The following is a 14,422-nucleotide window of genomic DNA, read 5'->3' as shown; positions in this document are numbered from 1 at the left end:
AGGATTATTATTAAGCTCTGTGAGACATTCTCCTCATGTAAAAAGCAATAATTATTGTTCAAAACACACGTGACCAAACATATTTGAGCTAAATTCCTCCACAGCTCCTTCTCCACTACAATACATTTTCCACAACGATGTAAAGTAAAAATATTTAGATTTGTTACTCTGCAAAGACCAATCCTTGTTTATAAAAATTACAGATATATTCAAATACTTTGAATAAACCTTAAAAGAAAAATCTACAACAAAAACCCAGAACACACAAGACATTTGCTATTTTGTAGCAGCGATATATCCACTCTTATGATTTTCCATTTTATTTGGGTGTAAAATTTAAATAATCCATTTTATTTTTTAATACCATGACTTGCACATACAAAAAGGTTAATTTAGTTTCTGATTACACCAAACAGCTCCCTGTAATATAACAGTCATAGCACGTTGAATTGTGCCTGCCAGGCTGAACAGTGCACAATTAAATATTCATGCACAAAATCTCCAAAGAAAGTGGAATAAAATTGTTTCCATCAATTCTTTAGTGCATATTATAAAATCAAACTAATGAGTACATCGCTGTGATTCCAAGTCAGGAATCTCATCTTAGAGTGTCATATTACTATTCTAGTACCAGTATGGCTACAGTAATACCTACAATTTCTACCAGTGAAAATATATTTTCTTCTCCAATTTATTCCCTCCCCTCGCATGAAGCTGTTTATACCTCTGGAATTCCATCCCCCAATCACTCTGCCTCACCCCCAACTTAGCCTCCTTTAAGTCCCGCCTCTTCAACCATGCCATTGGGTACCCCCTTCCTCTCCCCTCCCTTCTCCCTCCCTGACCCCAGCTCGGGTCTGAAATGCTGTATACTGTCCAGCGCTTTGGGACGTCCTCCCGACGTAAAAGGCGCTATACAAATGTAATCTTGTTGTTGTTGTTGTTGTTAACTCCTTTTTTCCTTTTTCCCCTTGTTATCGGGTAAAGTTCCATCCACAGAATAAGATTCGGAAAACCTTCATCTCTCCAGTTATAATCTAATTAAAGTATGTTTATATCCTGAAAAGATGCACTCTGCATTCAGGTGTACTTTCTCTGGCACTTTTAGTTTGGTCAACTGGTTTATTATATGGGGAAACCCATCACCATACTTCAGAGAGTCCAATCCAAACTGCTCAGAGTTCCACATTTGCATGGGTATTTCCGTTTCCCAGTGGGAAACACCCTGCCTAAAACACTATTTACATTGTTCTTTTCTCAATTATTTACATTGTTGTTTGTCCTCAGGATTTAGAAATTTCTGTGAGCAATCAATAATCACACCCAAAATTCTTTCCCTGCCCCACCTTTGCCCATGGACACACACCCTTTCATTTTGCAAATGTTTATAGTTTCTTGTTCCATCATTCATTGATTTGCATTTGTCAACATTAAAATCCAGCTGTTACTCACTGGCCCATCTTTAATTGCTCCAAATTATCTGGAATGTTAATTATCCCAGTTTGATTATTCTTCAGTCCACTTAGTTCGATATCATGAAAATAACTGATAATCTGACAAGAATTTGTAAGATTTTAGGTCAATTGTGAAATGCGTGAACAAACACGTTTTGTGGAAAAACAGGTGGCTAATACATGTGGAAACCCATCACAATGCTTATGAATATCCAAAACAACATCAACAACAAACAAAAATGAGTTCCATTCATTCCACCTGAACATGGAAAGCTTTGTGTATTGGAATGCAATGTGCACTCTCTCCCAGGAGAGACAATTCCTGCTTACCTTATTCAAGAGAGTATAAAGTGTAGGCTGCCAAGAGCCAAAGCTTGGGGGGCCCAAGAGTGTGCGCTGGGGTACCACTGGAGATTAACCAGTTTAAACTGCATAGCTTGTCACTCAAACAAACCCATCTGTGCTAATCGCTGCCCCCTGCTAACCACACACAGGTTTTCTCCATTTATCACCATTTTCTGGTTCCGACTTACAATTTGGAGCAATCCTATTTAACATCAAATCATCTTTATTGATCAAGATTAATGTGTAAACATTTAAATGAGTTATCCAGACAAAAGCAGTCTTTGCTGAGAATTAGGTTGCTATTAGCGACCTTTTCCCATGAACAGACCAATGAGAAAGAACTATTTCATGTTTTCAAAATGTTCACATAGAACAGGATTTGACTCACTATTTCCTCGGTTATCTTCGCATGCCTTAAAGCAGACATAGATATATTCAATTCTCCAAAGCAATAAGTTACATAGGTACTTACTTGATCTAAGAGGGAAAGAAACAAGAAAGGTGACTTGTCAGTTTTGCCTGGTGATCACTTTCAGGCCATAGTGACCTCTCTTGAGCTAATAAACAATTTTCACTTGGATAGCTCTTAGGCAGCTCAGAACTGGCATCATTTAACACAAAGCAAATACTTTTAAAAAATGCTAAAACTATTCTGTACAAACTCACATTTTAAGCAACTTTTTTTTAAAAAGAGGAAAATTGTACAGAAACAAATATTATTATATGACACCTAAAATAACCCAGTGTGATGCTGATTTGGAAACTTTATAAGAATTATTAGGCAACTCAAAAAGTTAGGTGTGCAGGGTTCTCCGGTTCAGAACTTTGCACTTGTGTTTTGGTTTCATATAAATTCGATTTGGATTGCTCTCTGAAAACGTTGGCGTCTGCAGACACTGCGCAGAGAAAGCATGGATAATATTTATATGATTATAGCAACTTCTACACCAGAGGTCATTCAGGCCCTTTCCCCATGTGTCATGCTTGCTCCCCATTGGAGTTACTGTATCTACTCCAATTTGATTTCTCTGCTGTCTCCCTATACCTTTTTACGTACCTTTGCTGTTTAACTGTTTACTCATATTATGTATCTTTGAATATTTATGTCAGTCTTTCTTGTGTGGGGGGAGAGGAAAGAGAGGAAGAGGAAAGAGTTGAGAATTGTTCAACATCATATTTTTTATCGCCTGGAATTGAATTTCAACCGTGCCTTTGGTCACCTTCCTCCCCCTCCCCCTGGCTCCGCCCCGGGATCCGTTATGTGAAGCACTCTGAGACGCCGTCCGGCGTGGAGGGCACTATATAAATCCAAGTTGTTGTTGTTGAAATCAAGCATTTTACGTGCGACTTCCAGTGTATGCAGTTTGTCTCTCAGCTTTCAGCTGGCAGCATATCTGTCATGAAGTTTTCACCTAACAGCATTTCTGTACTAGTTCAAACAGATAGTTGCTGGGAGCATACTGAAAGGATTGCTTACCATTGATCGTGCTTTACAGTAATGTTTTGGAAAGTATCTGGCACCCAAGACTCCCAGTTGTCTGTGGCACTCACGAATTATGAGTCATTTGCTTAATTGACACAAAGGTTTGCCAGTAATGCACAGCCAAAGGTGCAAGACGCTGATCGTTTTATACTACAGCCAGGTTTCATTTTAAAGACACATTCAAATACGTTCTCAAGTCTGATCTCAGCGGCTGGCTGCTAGTTCACAGCAGAGAATTCCATGCTTCCATTATATGGAAGTTAATTATTGCATTTATTGGTTGTGAAATTTACACAGGAACTCAAAGAACATCACTATATTTATAAATTTATATAATTTAAATCTCCTTCCCTTTTGCATTAAATTGTAAAACAAGTATAATACATCCTCAATGGCTAAGGATGAAAATAAAGTTTGCTCACGAAGGTGTCAGGAAATGTTTGATGCATCAAAATAAATATTTACATTCCTGACTTGAATACTCTCATATTAGCTGAGCAAACAAAAGCAGTGGATATGGATACACCTAAATAAATTAATGCTCAGCTTAGTGAAATCTGAACAGATTTCATCTGACAAAATGTAGACCACAAACGTGTGCACACTATCACTATGTGACAGACACAAATGCAAGCAGTGTGGGAATGGTTTCTTTCAAGCCCTCTTGTCAGCATAAAAGAGGAAAAATGTGTCTGGGTAGTCAGCGGCTATTATGATAAAATAAATTGTAACCTCACAACATTGATTCAGCTACAAGCGTCCTTCACATTGAAGCTGGGGCTGGCAGGTACAATCTACATCGTGGATTGGACTGCAGATCCCACAATGCCTTGTATTACTGGGGAGAGCCATCCTTTCGGATGAGAAATTAAACCAAGGTCTGTCTAGTCTTCAGATATACATTGAAGATTCATATGTACTACTCCAAAAGAGAAAGGAGTTTCTTCCAGTGCCCTAGTGAACACTCTTCCAGATAAATTGATCATTTACTTGATGGCCGTTTGTGGGACATTACTACACGCAAACTGGTAGCCGTGTTTGCTTACACTTTCTAGTTTTATTACAAAAAAGGCACTACATATGGTAATAATTACTGTGAAACATTTTGAGACATTTTAATATTATTGTTGCTACAAAATGCAAATATTTTATTCATAAGTTGCATTTGTGAAATTATAGTCTATAGATGGGCGTCGATGATTCAAATTGTTTTGCAAGGAGCATATAGAAAACACAAGGATGTGTGCGTAATTTATTCAATATAATGGAGCACAACAAGCATTGGCACCAAACTCCGAGTCAATGCACATAAGCAGTAAGCACATAAATGTTTTACTTCTAGGAGTAAAAGGATAAATGTTTTATTTCTAGCCGTAAAAGGGGAAGGAGGAGATGAGTTTTTTCTAGCGCAGTTCAAACACACACTGTCTGGAAGACTGACCAAGGTTGGATTGGAAAATAGCACTACAATGAAAGTACCGATCTACTACTAAAATAAAAGCAGAGACACCATGACCGTTCTTCATGATGTTATTAGTTATTATACAATTAATCTTGATCAGATTTATGTGAGAGATTCCATCTGGGTCTAAATTTACTTGATTTTCAAAGCGTGTAGAATTTGGCAAATTATTGAATTCAGTCTTAATTTTAAAGCTAGATTTCTGCAGTTCTTAAAAGAAATGCATAGAAATCTGGCATCCAAATCAAGACTATTTAAGAATTTGTACAAATTTTGGACACTCTGAAATGCAAGATAAATAATCTAGAAGCAGGTGGAATTTCTGCCCCTGGATAGCGCAGATGAGAAAATTCCCTGCATCACTAATTTTAAATAATTTTTGGTTTAAATAACTTTTGTACCATAGAAACAAACATTAGGTCTGATAAATATCAACGCGCTGGTGGCAATATATGGTTACAGTAATAAGACAAACCAAAGCAATGAAGCCATTCCATTTTCCTTCATGAATTAAATCACTACCTATTTTTATCGTCAAGCAAGACAAGCTTTCACTATTAAAAAATCTTACGAAATGCAATTCAACAGCACCAACAGTTGGATTATTCCTTTCCGAACATCTCAATCAGAAAATTATGCGGTTTCAAAGCTGTGCACCGCATGGCAAGTCTTGCACTTCTATTGTCACCTGGCGAAAACTAAAATACTCCAAAGGTTTGTACAAAACAAATCCAAACTCTTCCAGATCATGTGTTCCTTTTGTTGATTCACACAGCTGATTTTTTTTGATTACTTCCCTGCCCTTCTCCTGAAGATGCTGATTTGTACTGGGATACAGTTACCCAGCCAACCAGTCGCCTTCCAACACCTCATCCAAGGGTTCAAGCTTCATGAGTATGCCAGCATTGGTAGGGTATTTAACTCTGGAGCACCACAACCAAACTCAATCCTATTCTGACTCAACCTATCACTAGATTGTAATCAGATGCTGGGGTCTTCGCCCAGAGGTGCTGAGATCAATTGCCGCATTCCCGCTGTGGTCCTGGCTGAGGTAAATTAACTCAACATAGATTGAGGATCAAACATGAAACCTTTCTGGTATTTACAGTTAAGTTTTATTCTCGGCAGCAGCTTTGCACAAACTGAGCCATTGTAGTAACTAGCCACAAGCTGACTATGTGCAATCACCACTGATTCTGTTATTACAGTAGCCACCCACAAACGCTTATCAGAGAGCTCTCAGGAGATTATTAAATATCCCTGAGATGTCTGACTCAGTCCTTCTTGTTAGGTTCTCGGAGTTCACAGCTATTTGCTGATTCACTCCATAACATTCCATGAGTTTACATCACCAGTGAAGCAGAAAGGCCTCTTAACCATTAATCCACTTGTCTGACCAATCCCAGTCTGGAGAGCTGCCTTACTTTCAAGTGTCAACATTGCTTTTTGCTGTCTAGGCATGGAAAGGGCGAAAGGTGAAGGGAATGCACTGACTGACCTCCATAATAGCATGAATAATAGCATAGACAGACTGTGAAACTCACACAAAAGAAAAAAAAACAATGCTTCAGCACAGATTAAAGGTTGACTGGGGCTCTGGGACTCAAGTGACTTATTAGCCGTCTCCGAGCCAGAGATAGCAAGTTTCAGGCTTCGCCCAACTCCTGCTTCTGAGTTTCAGTTGTGCTTTGCCAAGAAATGGGAATGGCTTAATATCACTCAACACCACTTCTTCCTCCCGCCTTCCCCAAACAGTGCCTTATTGTTGGCCCGTTGAGGGCACGGACAAGGTTAATGAGAACCTGGCTGTCTAGACGACTTTGCCCAGTTGCCAACAGACAACGTTAAACTGCTTTGAATGGGACAGCAACATTGGGAACAGATTTAGGATTATACAGAGGATGAACACTAGAACCATGAAATACACAAGTGTAAGCCTAGGTCAGAGTCCTACACTTTGTTTATATATTTCATTATTTTTTTGATCCACTACCCAAGTACAGCAAACACTAGTATTGAAAAGAGCTTTCTTCTTTCCTCATTTCAAACAGACTTACTCAAATTGAATTTACAATTTTGCAGGTTATTGTAAGGATTGTTTACAGGTGTGGATGTAAAAACTATCTCTGGCAGCTCTTCAGGGACTGTGTACAGGGATCATAAACTAATCCACTAGAATGCAAACACCATTTAAGGGACTTGAGTTTTATGTTTCTTGAAATCACTGATCTCTCAGTGAGCTGAGAAGTGGAGTAATAATAATAATCCTTGCATTTATAGTGACAGAAAATGGTCACATGTTAATGTAATTTGCCAATCCTTAGATATGGATGTGTTAGTAAAATGCACAGGTCAAACACTGCCATGTGACTTGGCTTGGATCCTATCTGTATCACTATTGTGTAAAATGTACTGGTCTTGGTTTAGTAATGTCTGAAACAGTTGAACGTTTAAGAACATAAGAGAAACAAGAAAAAAATCATACATCCCAACAAGCGTACTGCTTCCACACACATAAATAATCTTGTGTGTACGTGGCTATTGAATCTCTTTAGGGAAAGTTCGCCAAAAAGTTCCCCCAAAACATGTAAGCAATGAAAACCAAAGAACCATAGAAATTTACAACACAGTCATTTGGCTCATCGTTTCTGTGCTAGGTCTTAGAAAGAACAATCCATTTACCTACCTTATTTCCACAACTCTTTAAATGACTCAGTTTATATAGATTGACACACAGACAGACATTTCATCTTTATCTATACTCATTTGGGAGGACCCCTGTGGAAGGACTCAACGGGAGGCATTGGCGCTTTAAAATGTAAATTTGTTGTTTTTGCAACGGCTTAGCTCTGTCTGTGTTCTTTATTTTATTCCCGCTACTTGGCTACATGTGTGCTCTGTAACACAGAATGCCACGGTCAGCCAGCACAACCACCAGGTGGAATCCTGTAGCTCAGTGGTTACAGCACTCGCCTTGCAAGCGAGACACCTGGGTTCATTTCCAGACAGGGTGAAGCCTTAAGCAAGTTTCCTTCCTCCACACGCCTAATAATAATCCCTCCAAAACAAAAACAATAATAAATTGGTCACTTCAATCCACGACTGTTTGTGGGACACTGCTGTGCGCAATTGGCTGCCGTGTTTCACCCACAAATATACGGTCAATTCACTTTACAGTCTATTCTGTGAAGCGCTTTGAGACGTCGAGAAGACGTGAAAAGCGCTATATCAAATGCAAGGATTATTATTATTATTATTATAACTGCAGTGTGTATGTACATACGTACTCTGTGACGCATGATGCCACAGCGCCACTTTGACTCTGCGCCCACCAGGTGTAACAGCAGTGCAAAATGCAAAACTTAAAATAACTCATGAACGATAGGAGATACCCGAAAACAAATATACCTATGTCATTCCCAGTTGCAAGACCTTTCCGATGAGGTATAAATCATGTCTCTACGTCAATCAGTTATTGAGTTCCTTCTTGAAACGCAGACAAGCATTGTCATTTTATTAGTATAGAAGAAGATAGATATATACATGTATAGATTCCTCCTGAAAGTTAATAGAAATACTGCCTCAACCACAACACCCAGCAGGGCCTTCCACATCCTAATAATTATCTGGGTAAACAAAAAATCCTCCTAAATACTCCCTTTGCTGATCATTGTGGATTAATGCCCTCTAGTTACTGACTCACTGATTGAAGCACCCAACTTGCAGTATTCCTAAACATGTTCCTTAATTAAGGAAAGCTTTAATGACTGGCCAGAAAATCCAGTTAAAATGCAGCTTTAAAAACTGGGCTCATCAAAAGGCTTTGCAAGTGATCAAATCTTCCATAACTGCCTCCAATTTCTGAAGAATAGTTTTGCCCATAAACTATGAGAACACAATATCTGCACCACGTTTCCAAGTTAAGCTGGTAACTGGCGAAGCAGTGTTGAAACAATGCTCTGGCATCTGGCAATAATAGCTGCCAGGCTCCACATTACACTTACAAAACATATGGGCCAATATTGAATACTCAAGAGTTTGTGGGCAAAACCATTCTCCGTGACAGGTTTAACTACTTTTTTTGATCAGCCGAGAAATAATTTCTTAATGACGGAACATCATTAAAGAAAGAACTGTGTTAATTAAGGAACTTAGAAATATTGTAATTTTCACCCCCATGCCCTTTTCTTTTTAAAAACCCATTTTATTTTAACACTTGAGCAAGCTCTTGGGATCTTTTGTAAGAGTCCAGAAACAAAGTAACACTGGCAATTCACTTTGAGAGGTGAAAGCAGGTTAAACTATTTTGAAAAAGAAATGAGTCATTCACTTTTCTCGTCACTATTACTGTAAGAGTTCTTAAATTGGCTATTAAGATGTGACTGAGCAGTCTTCCATTTGAAAGTAATTGAAAAGGTACCAGCAAAACTTATCACATGGATGTAGAGTAAAAGAAGGAATAAAATATGAAAGCTGAGGAAATTTACAATCGTTTGTATGAATAGGAGGCAGTTATTCAGCCCATCAAGTCTGCTATGCCAATTTCTCAGATTGTGCCTGATCTGTAACTCAATACCATTTTCCTGTTTTTTTCCCACAGTCCCCAATACCCTTACTATCAAATCAGTGGATGGAAAGTTTAAGCAATAAAGACCCTCTTCCATTCCTTAACCACAGCTGAATCCCATGGCATCACAACATACAATACAATTGTATAGTGCCTATCATGTCGGGAGGAAGTCCAAAGGTGCTGTAACAGAGATGCCATCAACCAATTACAGACAGTCTCCACCTGACAATCCTTAGCTGGCATCTGTGAGTTTCAAAGGTACCATTGTGAGAGGGTATAAAGCTTAATGTAACTGCTTAAAAATTGCACTTACTTGTAACAGTTTCATACTGCCTTCAGTCCCATCCCTTTTATGCCCTGAGCTAAGGCAAATGGTGTGCCCTACCAGGCAGTCGGGGAAGATAGCCTAAATCTACATTGAGTTTCTTGGATTCCAAATTAAGCATGACACGAGTGTGGTCGATCAGAATAAAGAAAGTGGAACAAAAATAACATTGAAGGATACCAATCAACCAGCCTGATTTTAGTCATTAAATTAACCCTGCCAGCGGTTCTAAATGAATGGGTTCTATTGAACAGGGGACCAGGACTTTGGAAAATAAGTGGTAACAATAGAGACAACAGTGAGTGGGACCTATTGCATTTCCTCAAGTTACCGAAGTGTGAGATCACTATGAAATGAGTGCCCAAACTACTCAGCATCTCATCAATTCTGGGCATCAATTCTGCTGCTTCCTCAGTGATTCAAGTGTCACAGAAGTAGTGTGGATATTGCTCGTTACCATGCCTTTACTCTCGTGTTTATCTTGCAGAAGGAAGTGCATTTCACCCCCTTTTGTATTTTGGGCCATTTTGGATTGGTTAACTGCATTGCTCCCAGCTTGTGGAGGTGACCACATTTTAACTGTGAAGTAGGGCAGAGAAATAGGACTGAACAAGAACAGGCTGCAACATGAGAATCATTGCTCTTGGCAAATTGCTCACACATTGTAATAGATTCCAATTATTTGATGTCACTCGGTCTTTTCTATAAATGTGTACACACACAAATACACATCCATAATGATATCAATTTACAGAATCCATTGCCCTCTCGCCCCCCCCCCCCCACCCCGGCCCAGAATCAGACTGGTTATTTGTCCATCAGTCACAGCTGGAGAAATCAAGGTAAGATTTGCCTTCACAGAAATACACAATGGCACATTAATCCTCTTTCAAACTTTGTTTGCATTTCTGCATGATCAATAAAATACACACACTTATATAAATCTGGGACATTACATGTTAAAAACTGTACGGACAAAACTAACAGATCACTGCCCGAAGTACCAAAACACAAGCACACATACACCCAGAGTTACATTTCCTGAACAAAGAGATCACCTACCCCAAGGGTTGAATAGTCACTACATTCTGAGTGCATATTTAACAGTCCATTACCGCACCTCCACTGGGTCTTCACTCCAGCACAAAATCGACTCAACTTCCTATTTATCCTGCATGAACAGAATAGCACAATTAAATACAGTTAAAGAGAAGTCTTTATTTTGCTTCATGATGAGAACCACATATTCAAGAGCAATGTGCACATACAAACGTCCCCATCAACCTCCAGCAGTGTAATAACACTAAAATAATCTTTGACTTGATATAGCAGTTTATCACAGATCAAAATGTCTTAAAGCGCTTCACAGAATATATAACAACAATAATAATCCTTGCATTTGATATAGGGCCTTATCACATCTTCGATACGTCTAAAAGCGCTTCACAGAATATACTGTAAAGTGAACTGACTGTGCATTTTGTGGGGGAAACACAGCAGCCAATTGCGCACGGTAGTGTCCCACAAACAGTCGTGGATTGAGTGAATAAATTATTTATTATTATTATTATTTTTGAAGAGATTATTACCCCCGGAGAAGCGATTCGCCATTCGACTAACAACTGGGTTTCTACTTACTGCTAGGTAAACAGAGGCATGTGGAGCAAGAAACTTGCCCAATATTTCGCCCTGTCTGGGAATAGAACCAGGTCTCTCGCTTGCGAGGCGAGTGTTCTAACCACTGAGCTACAGGACTCCAGTTATGACTTTAGGACTCCAGGTCTTGAGTTATGAATGAGAAGCTTCTCACTCAATCTATCCCATTCATACTTATTAATTCAATTCAACCATGATAGCCAATAATAATAATCATTGCATTTGATATAGAACCTTATCACATCATTGAAATGACTCAAAGTCCTTCACAACATTGAACTGTGGCATGAATGCTTATTTTGTAGGCAAACATGGTAGCCAATTTAACTACAGCAATATCCCTGAAACAGTCATGAAGTAAATGACCAAGTATTCTGAAAGATTGTTGACAAAGATATCGAAAGAAACTCCAGTCTTTTTTGAATAGTGCCATGGAATCTTTGACATCCACTTGAACAGTCAGACAGGATTTGGCTTAAAAGTCTCAACCAAATGCTTCGATGGAGTGTCGGCATAAGACCGTGAGATCATACACCTGACTTGGAGTTTAAACCTACAATCTTCTGATTCAGAAATAAGAGTGTTAACAACTGAGCCAAGCTAACTCTTGTACACTCATCAACTCAAGAGTTGTTAAATTACCCTTTGAATGTATTTCAAAAACACATGAGAGTTGAGATTCCTCTTACTACTGTTTGAAGAGCTCAGAATGCTGCAGCACAGAAACCAGTCATTTGGCCCATCACATCTGCACTAGTGTTTCATCCACATAAGCCATGTGATCGATTCCCACTCCCTGGTCACTCCCCACAACCCTTTAATATTCTTTTTATTCAAGCATCTACCTAATAATTCTGATTTAAAATAATTTGTGGATTCAACTAGGGTTGTGGCAGAGCATTCCAATGTGGAAAGGCAAAGATTACCTTGACAGAGTTTTTAACATTAATAATAATCAGTGGATTAGGTATAGCGTCTTTCAAGTTGGGAAGATGTCTCAAAGAGCTGCACAGAATTCATCTTAAAGTGTAATGACCATATAATTGTAGGTGACTGCGTACAAAGATCATTCAGTACCTTCCGAAGCTTGGATTCTGCATGGAAGCCTTTATGCAGAAACACAGTAACTCCAAGCTGTAATGATTTTCAGAAAATCACAAAATGCTATCTTCAGTAAAGAAGAATTACACAAGTGCCCGACAACACGGAAAATACTGTAATTTACATTATTGATCTGATAAGCTAAAACATAACAAGATTACAGTGACTGGTCTGGTATCAAACTACTTCAGCCATGCTCAAAGGGTTAAGTAGCAGCACATGTCACAAGTCTTTTCAAGCAATTAGAAGGAAAATAAACCTCCTGAACATGAACCTATAGGAATATTGTATTATCAAGATCATGTTACTCAGCGGTCCCCTGTCCCATTCCTGGCAATCAAAGCAGGTTAAACAGGAAGGAAGATGAAACTGAGAAAGCAGTGTTGCTGATCAGACTCACTCATCACATGAGTGAGTCATTTACCTTATTACCTGGAATTGTTCTTGTATTCCAACACATATGCTGGGAAGGCATGGGTCTGACCCCGGGAGAAGGCAGTGTTTTCTCCAGGGCAGAATTAAAACAAGTTTGGAACGGAAGACAGAAATATCACAAATTACAACAGAAGCTGCACAGGTCTCAATTAAAAACAATGGATTGTCTGCCTGTCGCTCCATTTACATTTGTGCAGGAAGAATTTCTTCGGGGTTGAGTAGCTACAGGTAATGTAAAGTTGGTTGGTAGAGGCAAGTCCGACTCCAGAAATGCAACCTGGATGTCAGAGATCAGGACGCACAATACAATTCTGTCAGATTGGAAGTGGATTTTTTTTCATTACTTGACCAGTTATGTAATCCACAAAACTAGAGCATCTGGGAATGTGGAAGGTTCAGACTATGAAAAATACATCACTAATTTTGGTTTGGCACAGGATTCAGGCATACAGGGTAGCTTTGGTTCATTGTTTCACTGAAATGCCTGACATCACTCACTCTGAGAAGATCAATTGTATCTCACAAAAGCAATGATTTAAACATTTATTTTACGCTGCACTAGGACATTAATCAAAATGTCAATCCTTTTGGGTTGCGTCCAGTGTTGACATTTACCTTTGCCAGGTTTTTTTTTTGGAAACGGGAAGTGATATATTATATTCTTCACCTAATTCTTTGATATATTTTCAAACTGAATAATACATGACGAAAGTGTACAGAATCCTGATCCCTTTTCCCAATTGCATTCTTAATGTTTTCCCAATCTTCTCTCGTTGTTCTTTTGCCTTCCTATCTCTCTCAGTCACTTGCCGACCTGCCTGCTTTCCTTTCCTGTCCACCCACACTTAGCCTTATAACTTATCACTGATGCAGAAACCAATTCTTCAGCACAACCATATAACGTATATCCATGGATATATCAACAAGTTTCATTTATACAGCGCCCTTCACACAGGATAGCATCTCGGAGCACTTAAAATGTCAAAGACAGCCAAGTTCCCTCTGCTCCTTACCCTTGCTTGTGCCGATCACTATGCATGTGATTAAAACATTCTGAAAATGTGCATGGAATGAATAGGATCTGCAATTCAGGAGCAAGGCGATTTACCACAAATAAAGCCAATTTGAGTCAGGTTGGTGAACCCACTCGCAGCCTCTCCAGGAAATTTCTTAGCTAACAGACGCCAAAGAAAATGAATAAGAAACAACTATACAAAAAAAGCCCAACATCTGATAAGAGCAAATATTACTCCACATTGTGTAAGCAGTGGGGAGAGGGGAGTGAAAAGCAGACACTTAGAGTACAAACACCATCAAGGTATATAACAACTAATTACACTTGTATAGCGCCGTTCACATTGCAAAGATGTATACTGCACCTATTGGAAAGACAAGTGTCCCCCACTCCACCTGTTCACCCATGAAGTTAGTGCACTACTTACAAATCTCTGAAGAGATTCATTCAACTGAATGGAAACACCAAATGCACTAAGGTCTTTTTTTAAACCTGTCTTTATAAATGTTTAGATATTTGTAAAGATCTACAAAACACACTCTTCCATAAGTGCATCGTGGATTCCACACCCACTCC

General features: G+C 38.9%; 1 protein-coding gene across 1 annotated transcript in view; it reads right to left on the bottom strand.

Moving 5' to 3' along the window:
• Nucleotides 1-14,422, bottom strand: part of bach2b (BTB and CNC homology 1, basic leucine zipper transcription factor 2b) — a 181,328-nt gene that overhangs the window by 108,577 nt on the left and 58,329 nt on the right. The window contains exon 2 of the mRNA XM_007892915.2: nucleotides 10,702-10,810. Within this exon, the coding sequence (XP_007891106.1) occupies nucleotides 10,702-10,737 (36 nt within the window). The 5' untranslated portion in view covers nucleotides 10,738-10,810. The remainder of the gene's footprint in view (nucleotides 1-10,701; nucleotides 10,811-14,422) is intronic.

The sequence above is a fragment of the Callorhinchus milii genome, unplaced genomic scaffold (genome assembly GCF_018977255.1).
Source record: "Callorhinchus milii isolate IMCB2004 unplaced genomic scaffold, IMCB_Cmil_1.0 Scaffold3, whole genome shotgun sequence".
Classification (NCBI taxonomy): Eukaryota; Metazoa; Chordata; class Chondrichthyes; order Chimaeriformes; family Callorhinchidae; genus Callorhinchus; species Callorhinchus milii.
The sequence above is the reverse complement of the archived record's forward strand: the minus strand, read 5'-3'. Positions and strand labels throughout refer to the sequence as shown.